Source organism: Bubalus kerabau, chromosome 15, assembly GCF_029407905.1.
Source record: "Bubalus kerabau isolate K-KA32 ecotype Philippines breed swamp buffalo chromosome 15, PCC_UOA_SB_1v2, whole genome shotgun sequence".
In the NCBI taxonomy this organism is placed as follows: Eukaryota; Metazoa; Chordata; class Mammalia; order Artiodactyla; family Bovidae; genus Bubalus; species Bubalus kerabau.
In genome coordinates, this window is record NC_073638.1 from 31,246,310 (window position 1) to 31,259,881 (window position 13,572).

The 13,572-nt window shown below is 49.6% G+C and overlaps 1 protein-coding gene across 1 annotated transcript in view; it reads left to right on the forward strand.

The window, feature by feature from the left end:
- Nucleotides 1–2,764: 2,764 nt before the first annotated feature.
- Nucleotides 2,765–13,572, forward strand: part of GRIK4 (glutamate ionotropic receptor kainate type subunit 4) — a 341,407-nt gene continuing 330,599 nt past the window's right edge. The window contains exon 1 of the mRNA XM_055548398.1: nucleotides 2,765–2,846. Within this exon, the coding sequence (XP_055404373.1) occupies nucleotides 2,765–2,846 (82 nt within the window). The remainder of the gene's footprint in view (nucleotides 2,847–13,572) is intronic.

Sequence of the window (13,572 nt, forward strand, 5' to 3'; positions counted from 1 at the left end):
TTGACAGAAACGATTATATTTAGTATTACTTTTATATAGCCTAGCAAGATTTTTACGGTTCTTCCATCTTTGACAGCCTATTCATTTTCCACTCGATGCGAATTTATTGAGGCTGTTATATATGCCAGGCACAGTTCTGGGCCCTGAGATGACAGAGAAACAGGATTTCTGTTCCAGCCCCACCTCCACTGAGCTTGAATTCTAGTGGGGAGACAGGCACTCCATAGTCAGCCTTACCCACAATGAGTAAGAATGCCAAGCTTCCCTTGAGATCATGGGTGCTTTCATCTCTTCCTGCACTAACACCCATGAGTTAATATTTAGTTAAATTGATTTATTTGGCTGCATCATTATTTGGTCTTAGCTGTGTCATGTGGAATCTAGTTCCCCGACCAGGAATTGAACCCGAGCCCCCTGCCTTTGTTGTTCAGTCGCTCAGTTGTGTCCAACTCTTTGTGACCCCATGGACTGCAGCACTTCCTTGTCCTTCACATCTCCCGGAGCTTGCTCAAACTCATGTCCATTAGTCGTTGATTCCATCCAAACATCTCATCTTCTGTCATCCCCTTCTCCTCCTGTCTTCAATCTTTCCCAGCATCAGGGTCTTTTCTAATGAGTCAGCTCTTCACATCAGGTGGCCAAAGTATTAGAACTTCAGCTTCAGCATCAGTCCTTCCAATGAATATTCAGGATTGATTTCCTTTAGGATGGACTGGTTTGATCTCCATGCAGTCCAAGGGACTCTCAAGAGTCTTCTCCAGCACCACAGTTCTTCAGCACTCAGTCTTCTTTATGATCCAGCTTGGGAGCCTGAATTATGAGTGCAGAACCTTAGCCAATAGAGCACTAGGGAAGTCCCAGCACCAGTGAACTAAAAGACAAAGATTCTGAGCCTGATTTGCCAACAGCAAAGTTGTCTTTGCTCCAATCTTTATCCTTTATTTCCCTCTGTCTCCTTATATCAGTCAGTGGCTTGAGACCTTCCATCCATTGAACAAATATGTCTTGTGTACCTATTGGTATAAGTAGCCTCAAGGGATACAGCAGTAAAACTGGGAGTGGTCTGGCCCTGGAGAAACCCACACTGAGCCCAGAGAGACAGGGGCAATAGAGGAAAACATGTTGCCATCAGAGCCACTAGAGGCTGCTAGGAGGGGGTAGAGAGGCACCCGATTCTGGCACCTGGCAAGGTGCAGGGAGAGGAGCACACTCCAGGCAGAGGGGTGGAGTTGTGTGCAGGAAGATGCAAGGTGCTGGGTTAGGCTGCAACATGAGCTGCCGTGGGAAGGGGGGATGTCATAAAACAAAAGCTTTACCAAGTGTAACGCACATACACACATACAGAAAAGTGAACATTATCATCAGTATATATACAGCTCGACTGATTTCACAAACTAAGCACACTTTGCTTAGCATCTGGAATAAGACACAGGACATCACCAGCATCCTCAGAAGAACCCCCATGGCCCCTTTTGGTCACCACCCTCCTGCAGGGGTCATCACTAACTGGACTTCTTATAGCACACAGTGGTTTTGTCTGCTTTTAGATAGAATCATGTGGTAAATGCTCTTTTGTACCTGGTTTCTTCTACTCAACCTTATGTCTATGAGATTCATCACGTAGGTGCATGGAGTTGTTGACTGTTCGTCTTCATTTCCAAGTTGTATTCCCTTGTGTGATCGGACACTACATTCCTCCATCCTGCTGCTGGACATCTGGGTAGTTTCCAGTTTAGGGAAATCCAAAGAGTGCCGCTGTGAACATTCTAGTATGTCTCTGGTGAGTGTATCACACATTTCTATTAGAAATACCTATGGAGTTGCTGGATATTAGCATACATGTTAAGTTCTAGTAGACCAGTTTTCCACAACAGTTACGTCAAGTTACGTTCCCAGTGACACTGTAGGAGGTTCCAGTTGCTCCACATCTTTGCCAACACTTTGTAGTATCATTTTTCTAAGGCATTCTGGTGAGTGTATGTTGTTGTTGTTTAGTCACTAAATAGTGTCTGGCTTTTTTTGTGACCCCATGGACTAATCCTGCCAGGCTCCTCTGTCCATAGGATTTCCCAAATGAGAATATTGGAGTGGGTTGTCATTTCCTTCTCCAGGGGATCTTCTCAACTCAGGGATTGAACCTGCATCTCCTGCACTGCAGGCAGATTCTTTACCGCTGAGCCACCAGGGAAGTCCTGGTGAGTGTATAGTGATAACGTATTGAGATTTATAATTGCATTTTCCCTAGTACTTTTCCAAGTGTGCTCCAAAACTTTGGATATATTGTTAGTGAAATGTTTGTTCTAGTCTTTTGCCTATATTGGAGAAGGAAACGGCAACCTACTCCAGTATTCTTGCCTAGAGAATCCTGTGGACAGAGGAGCTTGGTGGGCAGCTGTCTATGGGGTCACACAGTGTCAGACATGACTGAGCGACCTCACTTTTCACTATGAATCATTTGGCCACAGTCACACTGCCTGCCCCTGATTTGATGGGGGTGAAGGTGGAGGATGGCTTTAGAACCTGAGGCTTCTGTGAGCCTGGGCAGAGGGGGGACGGCAAAGGCCTGGAGCCGGCCTGGCGCTCCCCCACAGGCACAGGGGTTCGGGGAGGGAGCGTCAGTCCTCCTCACTGAGGCTGTCCACTCGGGGAGGCCGCTGTGCTGGAGGGGTGGCTCCCAGCACGGGGACTCACGCACTTCTCCCCCTCCCCCACAGAGTTATGTCATGCCCAGACCAGCGGAGGGCTCCATGAGGATTTATAGAAGATGCCCCGCGTCTGGGCGCCTTTGGTGCTGCTTCCCACGTGGCTCGTGATGGTCGCCTGCAGTCCACACTCCCTGAGGATCGGTAAGCGCTGCCCCTGTGGCACCCTGGGGGCAGCCCAGCCCTGGGCGATGCCCCTCCTGCACCCAGGTGTCTGCCAGGCACATTTGACCCTGCACTGCCCTCCTGAGTTTGGCTGGGGCAGGGGTGGCAGTGGTGGGGCAGCCGACAGGCCCACAGCTGTGATCTGCTCAAGCTGCCTGGCTCCTCTTGTAATGAAACTAAAGATTTTGATAAGTGTCTCTTGCAGCCTGTGATGGACTCAGGATGGGAATGGCTGGGGGGCTTCCAAATCCAGGGCTAGAGATCAGAGCACAGCTCATCTCTTCTCTCCTCTGATCAATCCCAGAAGTCTTCCTGGAGGCTGTGTTCAGATGAAGTGTTCTTGGTGCCCCTGACCTGGCTGCTTGGCAAGGCCTTGGTGTCTCCTTGCCCTAGCCTGGTTGTGGGAAGGAAGAATGGGCCACTTCAGGGACATATGTCCACCTGCTCTGTCCCTCGTCCTTGCGGCCATGGGGGTGCTCCTTCTAGTTATAGGCATGCACTGCTATTGATGGTCCATCAACACCCCTGTGCCTGGCAGAAGGCTTGGCTCTTTCCAGGGTTCAGAAATGTCTGAAAAATCAACTGCCTCCCTTACCCCTCAACACCTCCAAGACTGAGCAAAGCTGCTCAACCGCAGGCATTGCTGTTAAGCAGTGGAGCACTGGTGATCTGGGTATTGAGAACACGCTCCAGCTGCAGAGACAGACAGTCCGGTCCAGCAGACACTGTGTGGTCAGCTGATGGCCTGGGACAGATGTGGGATGTTGGGGACTGGGTTGTGTACTTGTATATGGGGAAGGGAGTTGGTGTGGACAGGTAGCAGGGGCACAGCAGTGAGGAATCCAGGCAGGTGTGTTGGTCACAAGAAGACCAGTCCAACAGCAGGACCCCTAGGCAAGGCCAGGCAACAGCCTTAGAAGCACCTAAACACCAGGTAGGTTATCTGGGCAGGTGCCCACCTGAGGCCTCTCTGTCTAGACTGGGGTGGGGATGGCGAAAGTGGATACTATGCACAAGGCGGGATCTGAGATCCTAAACTTGAACCTGAAAGGGTTAGAGGCTGTTTTAGAATGGAGACTATGATATAGAATCCCAGGGACTTGGCCTAAAGCTCCTGAACTCCTCTAGTGCAGTTAGGACTGGTTCTAAGGCCCCAGAGGTTGGCATGATGGTGGTGATGGGTGGTCAGGAGGCCCTGGCCAGGCCAGGCATCACAGGTCAGAGCCTAAGTTGGAGGCCCCCAAGTTGCTCCGTGCTGTGTCGTGGGCGCACAGACATATTTCTCCGTGGATATGCCAGAGACAGCTAATTAGAATCAGAAGTGAGGACCAGTGACTCAGTCCTTCCCTCATCCTGCCCTTGGCTCACCACCCTGCACACTTGAAAAAAGGAATTAAAAACAAACCCTTTCCTCCCTCTTCCCCATTCACTTCTACTGAAACTTCAAAACCTAATTTAATTCTGCTTAGCAGCAATGCAAAACGGTTCATATCCTTAAGATGCTTAATTTATAAGATGCCTCCAGTTATTCAGCATTTGCTGTGAGGTTTCCTTCTCCTCTAAATGAGTGGATGAAGCGGTAACCCATCAATTTCCATTTGTCGCTAATGGGAAGCGGAAAGAGACTGAGCCGGAATCAGTAGCGCCTTGCGGCCTTGGCTCTCTTGACACTTGTTCCCTCGGAGGCAAAGCAGAAAGTGAAGCTGACAGATCCCTGTCTGGCTTGCTGTGCGACAGGGGAGGGCTTCCAAGGGACCCTTGTGCTCCCATCCCCACACTTGGAACGATGCTTGTCCAGTTCCGTCCGCTCTGCTGGTGCTGGTTGTGGTTCATGCCAGGCCACGTCCAGCTGATTTCCATCCAGGGGCCCTGCTGGTGGACAAGGTCAGACCGAGCCTGATCTCCTGCAGAGTCCAGGAAGCTGAGTAAAGTCAACAAAGAGAGAGAAAAGTAAAGAAAAACCAAAACAGCAATGCCCGGGCTTGTTTTGCTGTCTCCTTGGTTATCCTGGGAGCCAGGAGCTTTATGGATGAAAAGGTGCTAATTACTCGGACTCCGGAGGGGATCTGGAGTAGGGCAGGGATGAGGAGAGAAGTAGGTCAGGAAAACGCAAGTAGCTGAGCAGCAGGCAGCCTTCTGCACCGATGGGCTGGACCAGCGTTGATGGCGCCAGGTCCCCCAAGGCCTCCAGAGCCTCTTGGAAAAGGGAGGGGCTGCTGCTCCTTCCCCTTTCCCAGGGGTCACTCTCCCCACATTTGATTCTTCTGGAGTTCCTCCCAAACCCCCAGCCTCAATGTAGATGGCTGTGAGAGTGAGACTGAATGAAGAGACCAGGGATCTCGGAGATAAATGGTCCCGCCTGCTCCATCTCCAGCCCTGCTTGACGGCTGGTGACAGTATGGATGCTTGTAAAGAGGCGCCAAGCCCATTACCCTGCCTTGGGACTGCTATTTTTCATTCAAGTGAGGCACGGGGCGGGAGATACAGCCAAATTGTCTATTACGGGGTCCAGTGTTTACCCCCCCGCCCCGACCCAATGAGGTTTTGGGTAAGAGAAAGGGATTTTATTTATGATGGTGAAGCTGCCCGCATAAATTCCCCAAACTCTCACACATCTGTCAGCCCGCTTCAGTCATCTATCTTCTGGAAATGTCTTTTGATTTTGCTTCTGTCCCTCTGGGTCCTCTGAGTGATGACTGTGGGAGCCACAAGTTAATAAATGCCTTGAGAAGACCTCCCCTCCCCATCTCTAGAGCCCTCCATTACTTAAAGGGATCATCAAAGGATTCTGCAGATCCCATTTTCCAACCTGCTCATTTCGCAGATGGGGAGGGAGACCCACAGGGGTGGCAGTTTGGCCAAGGTCACAGGGCTCGTGGGGGCGGGGCTGGTGGCAGTCAGTCCTAGGGCCTGGTCTCCTGACTCCTCTTGCAGTGCCCCCTCCATTGCCCATCAGTGGGCTCCCTAAGCCACTGGGGAAGCAGAGTCACCTTCAACAGCAGGTGAAGGTCCTTGTCTCTTAGTTTCTTCCCATCCCACTTCTGATATTAGCAAATCTTGCCCCCAGACTCATTAGGAACTCAGTATTTGTCAGCTGAATGAATGTGAGGCTTTCCCGCTAGCCGTCTGTTACTCCTTCCCTGGTCACTTATGTTAGCCACACGACTACTCACTGTTAAGTGAATATGCCATATACTAGGGAGATTTACTCTGGGCTTTTCTCATTCCTCTTCTGGGCCTGAAGATCTCTTCCTTGCATTCCATTTTCTCTGCCTGGAAAAAAAAAGCGACTTCTCCAGCTCCTCCTCCCCCGTCCCCTCCTCCTTCTCCCCCTTTTGCACCACCAATATCACTGGTGCAAACAGCCCTTCCTCTCAGACTCCTTTCCCAATATTTTCCTGTCCTTCCTAGGGTCAGATCATCTTTGCCCAACCATTCTCCCATTCCCCTGTTCCATCATTCACTGGGTTATACTCTGATTATTATGGCATTTTCCCACCAGAGTTTGGCTTCCAAGGGAGATGGACCACATGACACAGGCCCTCACACTTGATGTATGCAAGTGTGTCACACAAGCTCAGTGAAGGGGTGGGCGGATGGGTTTGTGATCCTTGCAAGATGTGGTTCCTCATAACATGCTCCGTTCCTCAAAACACGTTCCTCAAAACATGCTCCATCATTGTTTTAAAATTTCTTCCAGCCTTTGTTGTTGTTGTTCAGTCACTAAGTCGTGTCCAGCTCTTCATGACCCCATGAACTGCAGCACGCCAGGCTTCCCTGTCTTTCATTATCTCCCTGAGCTTGCTCAAACTCATGTCCATTGAATCAGTGATGCCATCCAACCATCTCATCCTCTGTCGTCCCCTTCTTCTCTTGCCCTCAATCTTTCCCAGCATCACGGTCTTTTCTAATGAGTCAGCTTTTCCCTGTGCTTAAAGAGGTAGACTTATTGAAGGAAGTAGAAGAAAAAGGAGAAAGAGGAGAAAGAGAAAATGTCCATCTATCTGTCTTACTTAAAAGAGAGAAGAGGAATGGACTGGAGATCCTGATTGAGTTCTAAGGCAAGTGTTAGCTGTAACGGTAAAAACAGGGGTTCACCTATTCATTCATGAGTCCACTCAGCAAGTATTTATTGATTGCTGTGTGCCAAGGACTGAGGATATGGTGCTAAATAATAATAATCCCCATAATAATTCCCATTTGGAAAGACCTCACTTTCTTCCAGGTACTGTGCTGGGTGTTTCACATATTTCAGGCAATCTTCATGTCAGAATTAATGATCCGAAGTTATAGATGAAGAAACAGAGGCTCAGGGAGCTTAAATAACTTGTCTCAGGTCACACAGAGACTGAAATGCAAACCTGTCTGTCTCCAAAGCTTCTCTTCCTGCTTTGCTCTGCTGCAGCTCTACAGCCCTGGAGACATTTGGGATATTCCATTATCACAGCAGTCACATGAAATGTATTGTGTTCTATCTGGTAAAGGGATTGAAAGATGGAATCATTATTGCTTTTATAGGCTCTCACTCTTCTTTTGTTTTTAACTCCCAAATAATTTCCTAAGGGCCCAGACAAAGTCCATCAGCAGATGAGGAAACTGAGGCCTGGGGATCTGAGAGGCTCTATCAGGGTGGTACGGAGTTCTGCTCAGTGTGGGTGGCGCCAGACATCAGCAGGTTATTGTACCAGTTGAATCTCTTGTTTAAGGTTTCCCTGCGAGGTCGAGCAGCAAGAGCTTGGATTTATTCGACACTCTGTCTTACTAGGACCCCAAGCACTTTACAACTCCCATTTTTCACTGAGTTGGTTTCCCTCAATGAGCTCCAAGTCCTGCAGAGAGAATGTTTAACACAGAACATTCAGATGTTATGAAGATGAAGATAATAAGAGAATTGGGGGAGGTAAGCGGGGGAATAAAACGCACCGGTTTTCTTACCCTGTTCTGCTGTGTGTTAAATATATCGGACACACCAAGATCCAGATATACCAGTAGAATGCTGTGCCTTGCAGAGGACATACCATCGGGCTTGTTGAGTAGTGGGGCTTCCCTGCATAATGTGTGATGTGATCACGTGATTTGATTTATGAAATTTTGATCAGCGTGCAAGTCTTGATCTCTTTTCCCAATTGAGTCACCCATATAATAGCAATCAGTTGGTCTTTCACATTAGGAACAAATATAAATTGATGCCTTTCTCCTTCATCTGTCATCTAGAGAGAGAATCCATGGAGAAAGCTTTCTGGGACACAAATCCCTCCCCTAATGACCACCTCAGGGGATCAGGGTCTTTGTTATTATGTCTGTGTTCCTGAGTCTAGCACAGTGTCTGGCCCATGAAATGTGCTTAGGAACTGCTGGATGAATTATCTAATGATGAGTTTTGAATCTTGAACTGACCTGTCAGTTTTCTAATCTCTCTTCTCCCAGATGTTGGTCAGTGCTCAGAAATGTCAACCAATTTTATTTAACCCTAAGTGTCCAAAATATGTATTTAGGAAAGCAACTATTTTGCTGAAAGCAGTCCTTTACAGCGTCTGCCCGCATGCGTGCTCACTCGGGGCTGTCTCTCCTCTCCTTCCTTCCACCCCTGCCACCCCTGCCTCTTCAGAGGGATGAAGGAGGCTTGGTTATAAAGATATTCCAGGCCAGGGAGCCGTGCGGCGTCCTCTGTCTTTGCTTGTGGCTTGGTCTTCCGCCAGGAGCACTGCATTGGATACTGTCAGGACATGTATCCTCTCTCTGAAGCTTTCCAGAGCCCATCTGTGAGTGCAGCCTCTGGCCATACTCTCTTGCACTGAGGAAGCAAGGGATGCATTAGGCCTAGACGCTCCATTTTACAGATAAGACAAACTGGGGTCCCCATAAGGCAGAGCAAGTTGGCAAAGGCCACTGTGGCAGTGCCAGGACTCCTGACTCCCAACTGCCTGGTGACATCGATGCCACGGTTTACGCTGTATGACACGCTGTTTGTTGTTTTGGTTCAGTCCCTAAGTTGTGTCCGACTCTTTGTGAGCCGTGGACTGCAGCACACCAGGCGCCCTGTCCCTGACCGTCTCCTGTGGTTTCCCAAGTCCATGTCCTTGACTCAGTGATGCTATTCAACCATCTTATCCTCTGTCACCTTCTTCTCCTTTTATCTTCAATCTTCCCCATCATCAGGGTCTTTTCCAATGAGTCGGCATTTCACATCAGGTGGCCGACATGTGTTAATTCAGTTTCCCCAACAACCTGCCAGGTAGATAGAAGTAGACACATCTCGTAGAAGAGGAGTCTGAGGCTCACGGAGTTTGTGACTTGCCCAGCTCTCATGCAGCGGAGTGGTAGCCTCCAAAGGAAAGAGAGGGGAGGACATCTGGGCAGGGACAAAGGGGGCCTCCTGAGTCAAGCTGGAGGGCAGCCTAGGTGGCAGAGTCCTGAATAACCTGTTGGTACATTCTCTCTCTTTTCTTTTTTTTCGGTCGAGTGGCATGCAGGATCTTAGTTCCCTGACCAAGGGCTGAACCTATGCCCCCTGCAGTGGAAGCTCGGAGTCCTAACCACTGAACCTGCAGGAAAGTCCCACAGTAGTTTTTTTTTAATTGGAGTATAATTATTTTACAGTGTTCTATTAGTTTCTTCTGTACAACAAAGTGAATCAGCTGCATGTGTACATACATCTCCTCCCTCTTGAGCCTCCCTCCCACCCCGCTCCATCCCACCTCTTTAGGTCATCACAGAGCACCGAGCTGAGCTCCCTGTGCTCTGCAGAAACTTCCCACTTGCTGTCTATTGTACACAGGGTAGTGTATATATGTCAGTTGTACTCTCCGAATTTGTCCCATCCTCCCCTCTGACTGTACATTCTCTATGGGTAAGACTGAAAGCCACAAGGGCCAGTGTGCCAACGCCTAGGACCTTAAGAAATCAGACTGACTAAAGCAAACAGGCCAGTGATGGCAGGAAACATCGTGTTTTCTTAAACATATCATGGTGACTCTCCGGAAGGAAACTCGGAAAGGCCCCAGTGGCAGTGGTATTAGAGACAAGGGAGGAGGTTATTTTTTCCTAACTCAAAGCCATACATCATAGAGCTGATTTCCAAATAATTTTGGTGCATGACTTCCTATGTTCGCTGGTGCTTGAAGGGCCCGGTTCCCCCAGGGTCTCATATGGCCCCTCCACTCATGTGATGACCCACACTATCTTCTGCTCTGCCAGAGGAAGCCCTACCTGGCAGAGACACATGATTTGAGAGAACTGGCATGGTGATATTTTGTCAGAATTTCAAAAACCTGTCTCCAGCCCTGCAAAGTGGTTTACAAGAGTCTTGGGATGGGGACTGAGTCATTAGCTCTATTTTGGCGGGAGGGTGTGGGGGGAATGTGTTGTTTCAGGGGGAGGTGGAAATCATGGAGAGAGATTTGGGTTTGGTGTAGAAAAATGCTTATCGGACAGATGGGATGGGTTCTGATGCTGAGGTCCTCACAGCTGGAGATGGCCACAGCTGGACTGGACAGAGATTTCAGCATCATGGTGGGCGGGGACTGGACCTCTTACCTTTAGGACCCTTTCCAAGCTGGGATACTGTGCTAGAATACTGCAGCCTTTGGTCTGTTCTCATACTATGAGGGAGGCAGCCCATTATCATTGTGTTCTCATTAACAGCCACTCACCAGAGCTTAGAATGGAGGCGGCCATCTGCCCGATTTAAGCCATCACCCCATTCGGCCACAGTTGCTTAAGCAGGATAAGAAGGGAAGCCCTACTAGCTCTGCTTGCTTGGTTGGTGTAGCCCTGCCTGGGCGTTTCTTTTCTCCCCGTGGCCACTGCTGAGGAGTCAGAGATGCGCGGGTGATGGCGGTGGCCGCTGCCAGCTCTCAACCAAGTGCCTGGGTGTGTGCGAGCCCGAGTGGGCCGGAGGCACGAATCCCACTCACAGCCTCGCGGCTCAGCTGCAGGCGAGACAGCGGTCACACTTAGCTCTCATTAGTCTGGATGCGGGGGCACGCATTCCATATCGGCTGGACGAGGGCTGCAGGCATGCCGGGTCACCCAGCAGCCCTTCTGTATCTTTTTGGTGTGTGTTTCTTCCCGTCGAGCTGGGTTAGGGGCCGATAAGTTCATGGAGGCTCCGGAACCCCTTTAGCCCACATCGATGAGGGGCGTGGTCCAGAGGGAGGCGCCTGCTCATCGAGTCCCGCCCTTGATGAACGGGGACCTTATCTAACCCCCGGCCGGGAGGCGTCGCCACCATGCTAGATTCAGGAGGAAAGCCAACCTATCTGGGGGTGGGTGAGCACCTGGTGCAGCCCTTGAGGGGCTCCCTTATATATTTCCCTCCCCCCTCAGCCCGCTCTCTCCTGACTCACCGGGTGCCTTCCATGGCCATTCCAAGCTCACTGGACACCATGGAGCCTGCTGTGTTCCGCGTGGCACTGGGGTTGGCCTGGGAAGCCTCCAGCATAGAGTAGAGCTGGATGCTGGAGCCTGGGCACTAACCTGGGTTTGGATGTGAGCACCACCCTTTACTAGTTGTGTGACCTTGGGAGACAACTCAATTTCTTGGTGCTCAATTTCTTCAGTATGGCATGGATGACAGTAGTTGCTTCCTCATGTTTATGAGAATTCAGTGAGTTCCCTGGTGGCTCAGTTGGTAAAGAACCCACCTGCAATGCAGGAGATGCAGGAAGATCCCCTGGAGAAGGAATTGGCAACCCACTCCAGTATTGTTGCCTGGGAAATCCTATGGACAGAGGAACCTGGCGGGCTACAGTCCATGGGATCGCAAGAGTTGGACATGACTTAGTGACTAAACTACTACTACCACTGCCTACAGAGCACTTACAAAAGCGTCAGGCATGTATTAAGTGCTGGGAAAGAGATGCCTGTTACTGGGAATGGCCCTGTTGGGCCACCCTGTGTCCATCTCTTGGCCTTCCCCTGCCTGGAGCATCCTTCTCCACTCCTTCATCAAGTGCTGTATCTTCCCCTTTCCTAAATCCTGCTTTAAATTCAGGTATTTCTAAGAGCCAAGAATCTGCACCCAGTTTGGAAAGCTCTTCTAGAATTCTCAGAGCGCAAGAGGTATGCATGCTGACCGAATCACGCATGCCTTGCATTGATGTCATTGGTCTATCCTGCCTGTTTTTGCAAACATTTTAAAAACCTTATTTGAATTCCATCTGTCCCACAAACTTAAGAGCGTCCTGAGAGGTTGGACTCTATCTTCTTTACCTTTCCAGTGTCGTGGGCATTTTCCCCTGAGGTAATGGTCCCCACTACTGGCTAGGGGATCTGAGTGAATGCCCATCTTAAAAACCTCCCTTAGCCCCACATCCTTCTCCAGCGAAACTCCATTTCTCTTCTTCCCATTGCAGAGAAACTCGGCAAAAGAATTCTCATGCAAAGCTGTCTCCATTTCTTCTCCTCTCTTACCTAATCCTTAGGACTCTCTCCCATCAGATTTTCACTCCCACCCACGGTGCCTCCACAGCCTCATCCAATCACCTGTCTCCAGGACTCATTTCACCTGCAGCATTCACTCCCTCTTCCTGGAAACGCTTCTTTCTCTTGGCTTCTGGGTCACACTCCTTCTTGGTTCTTACCCTCCCTCACTAGTTCCCAGTCTCTTTTGCTGTTTCCTTCTCCTATCTCCAACCTCTGAATATGTATGTGCCCCAGGGTTCTGTCCTTAGACCTCTTCTCTTTCCACCCACTGCCTAGTGATCTCATCCAGCGGCTTTTGATGCTAACTCTCCAATGTCATCTCCAATTCTGACATCTCCCCATAACTCCAGACTTATATGCCTACTCCACATCCCCTCTTGGAGGTCTAAGAGAAACTCAAACTCAATGTGTCCAAACTTGAGCTGTTGATGTTCCCCTTCAAGACTGTTTCTCATACCATCTCCTCCATTTCATATATGGTGATGGCATCCTATCTCTTTGGACTTAGGTCCCAACCCTTGGAGTCATGCCTAATTCCATCTTTCTCTGATATCCTATATGCTCCCCTTCAGCAGATCCTGTCTGCTGCACTTTCCAGAACCCAGCCCCTTCTGGCCACCTCTGCTGTGGCTTTCCTGATCCAAGATAGTAGTCTCCCTGGATCACTGCAAAGCTTTCCTACTGCTTTCTCTGCTTCTCTCTTGCCTTGTCACTTTTGTTTCTCAGGATGGCAGCAAGGATCATTCTTTTAAAATATAAGCTGGATCATGTCAGCCCTCTGCTCAGCTCCTTCAATGCCTTCTCATCTCAAGTCAGAGGAAAAGAAAGAGTCCTTCTGGGGTCCCTCCCTTGGTATCCTCCACGATCTGCCCCCTTGTTCTGTTACTTTTTTCCCTCATTCCTTACCCTCTGTCTCTTGCTCACTCCATACCAGCCTCCACCCCCTGGCTTCCTTGGTGTCCTCTCTGCCTAGGACAATCTTCACCTAGATGTGTGCATGTGGTTCGTGCTCTCATTTCCTATAGGTCATGCCCTGCCCACCATTTCTCTTTCTCTCTCTTCCTTGCTTTTTTTTTTTTTAATAGCACTTGTCACCATCTGAGAAACTGGGTCCTATCTGTTTATTATGCATCTTCCCATCAACCGAAGCCCTTTGTTTTGTTCTGTGCTGTTTCCCTGGCATGTAAGGCAGTGCCTGGTACACAGAAGCTTGCCTACCTCATCAGTCTTGTCCGACTCTTTGTGACCCCATGAACTGTAGCCTGCCAGGCTTCTCTGT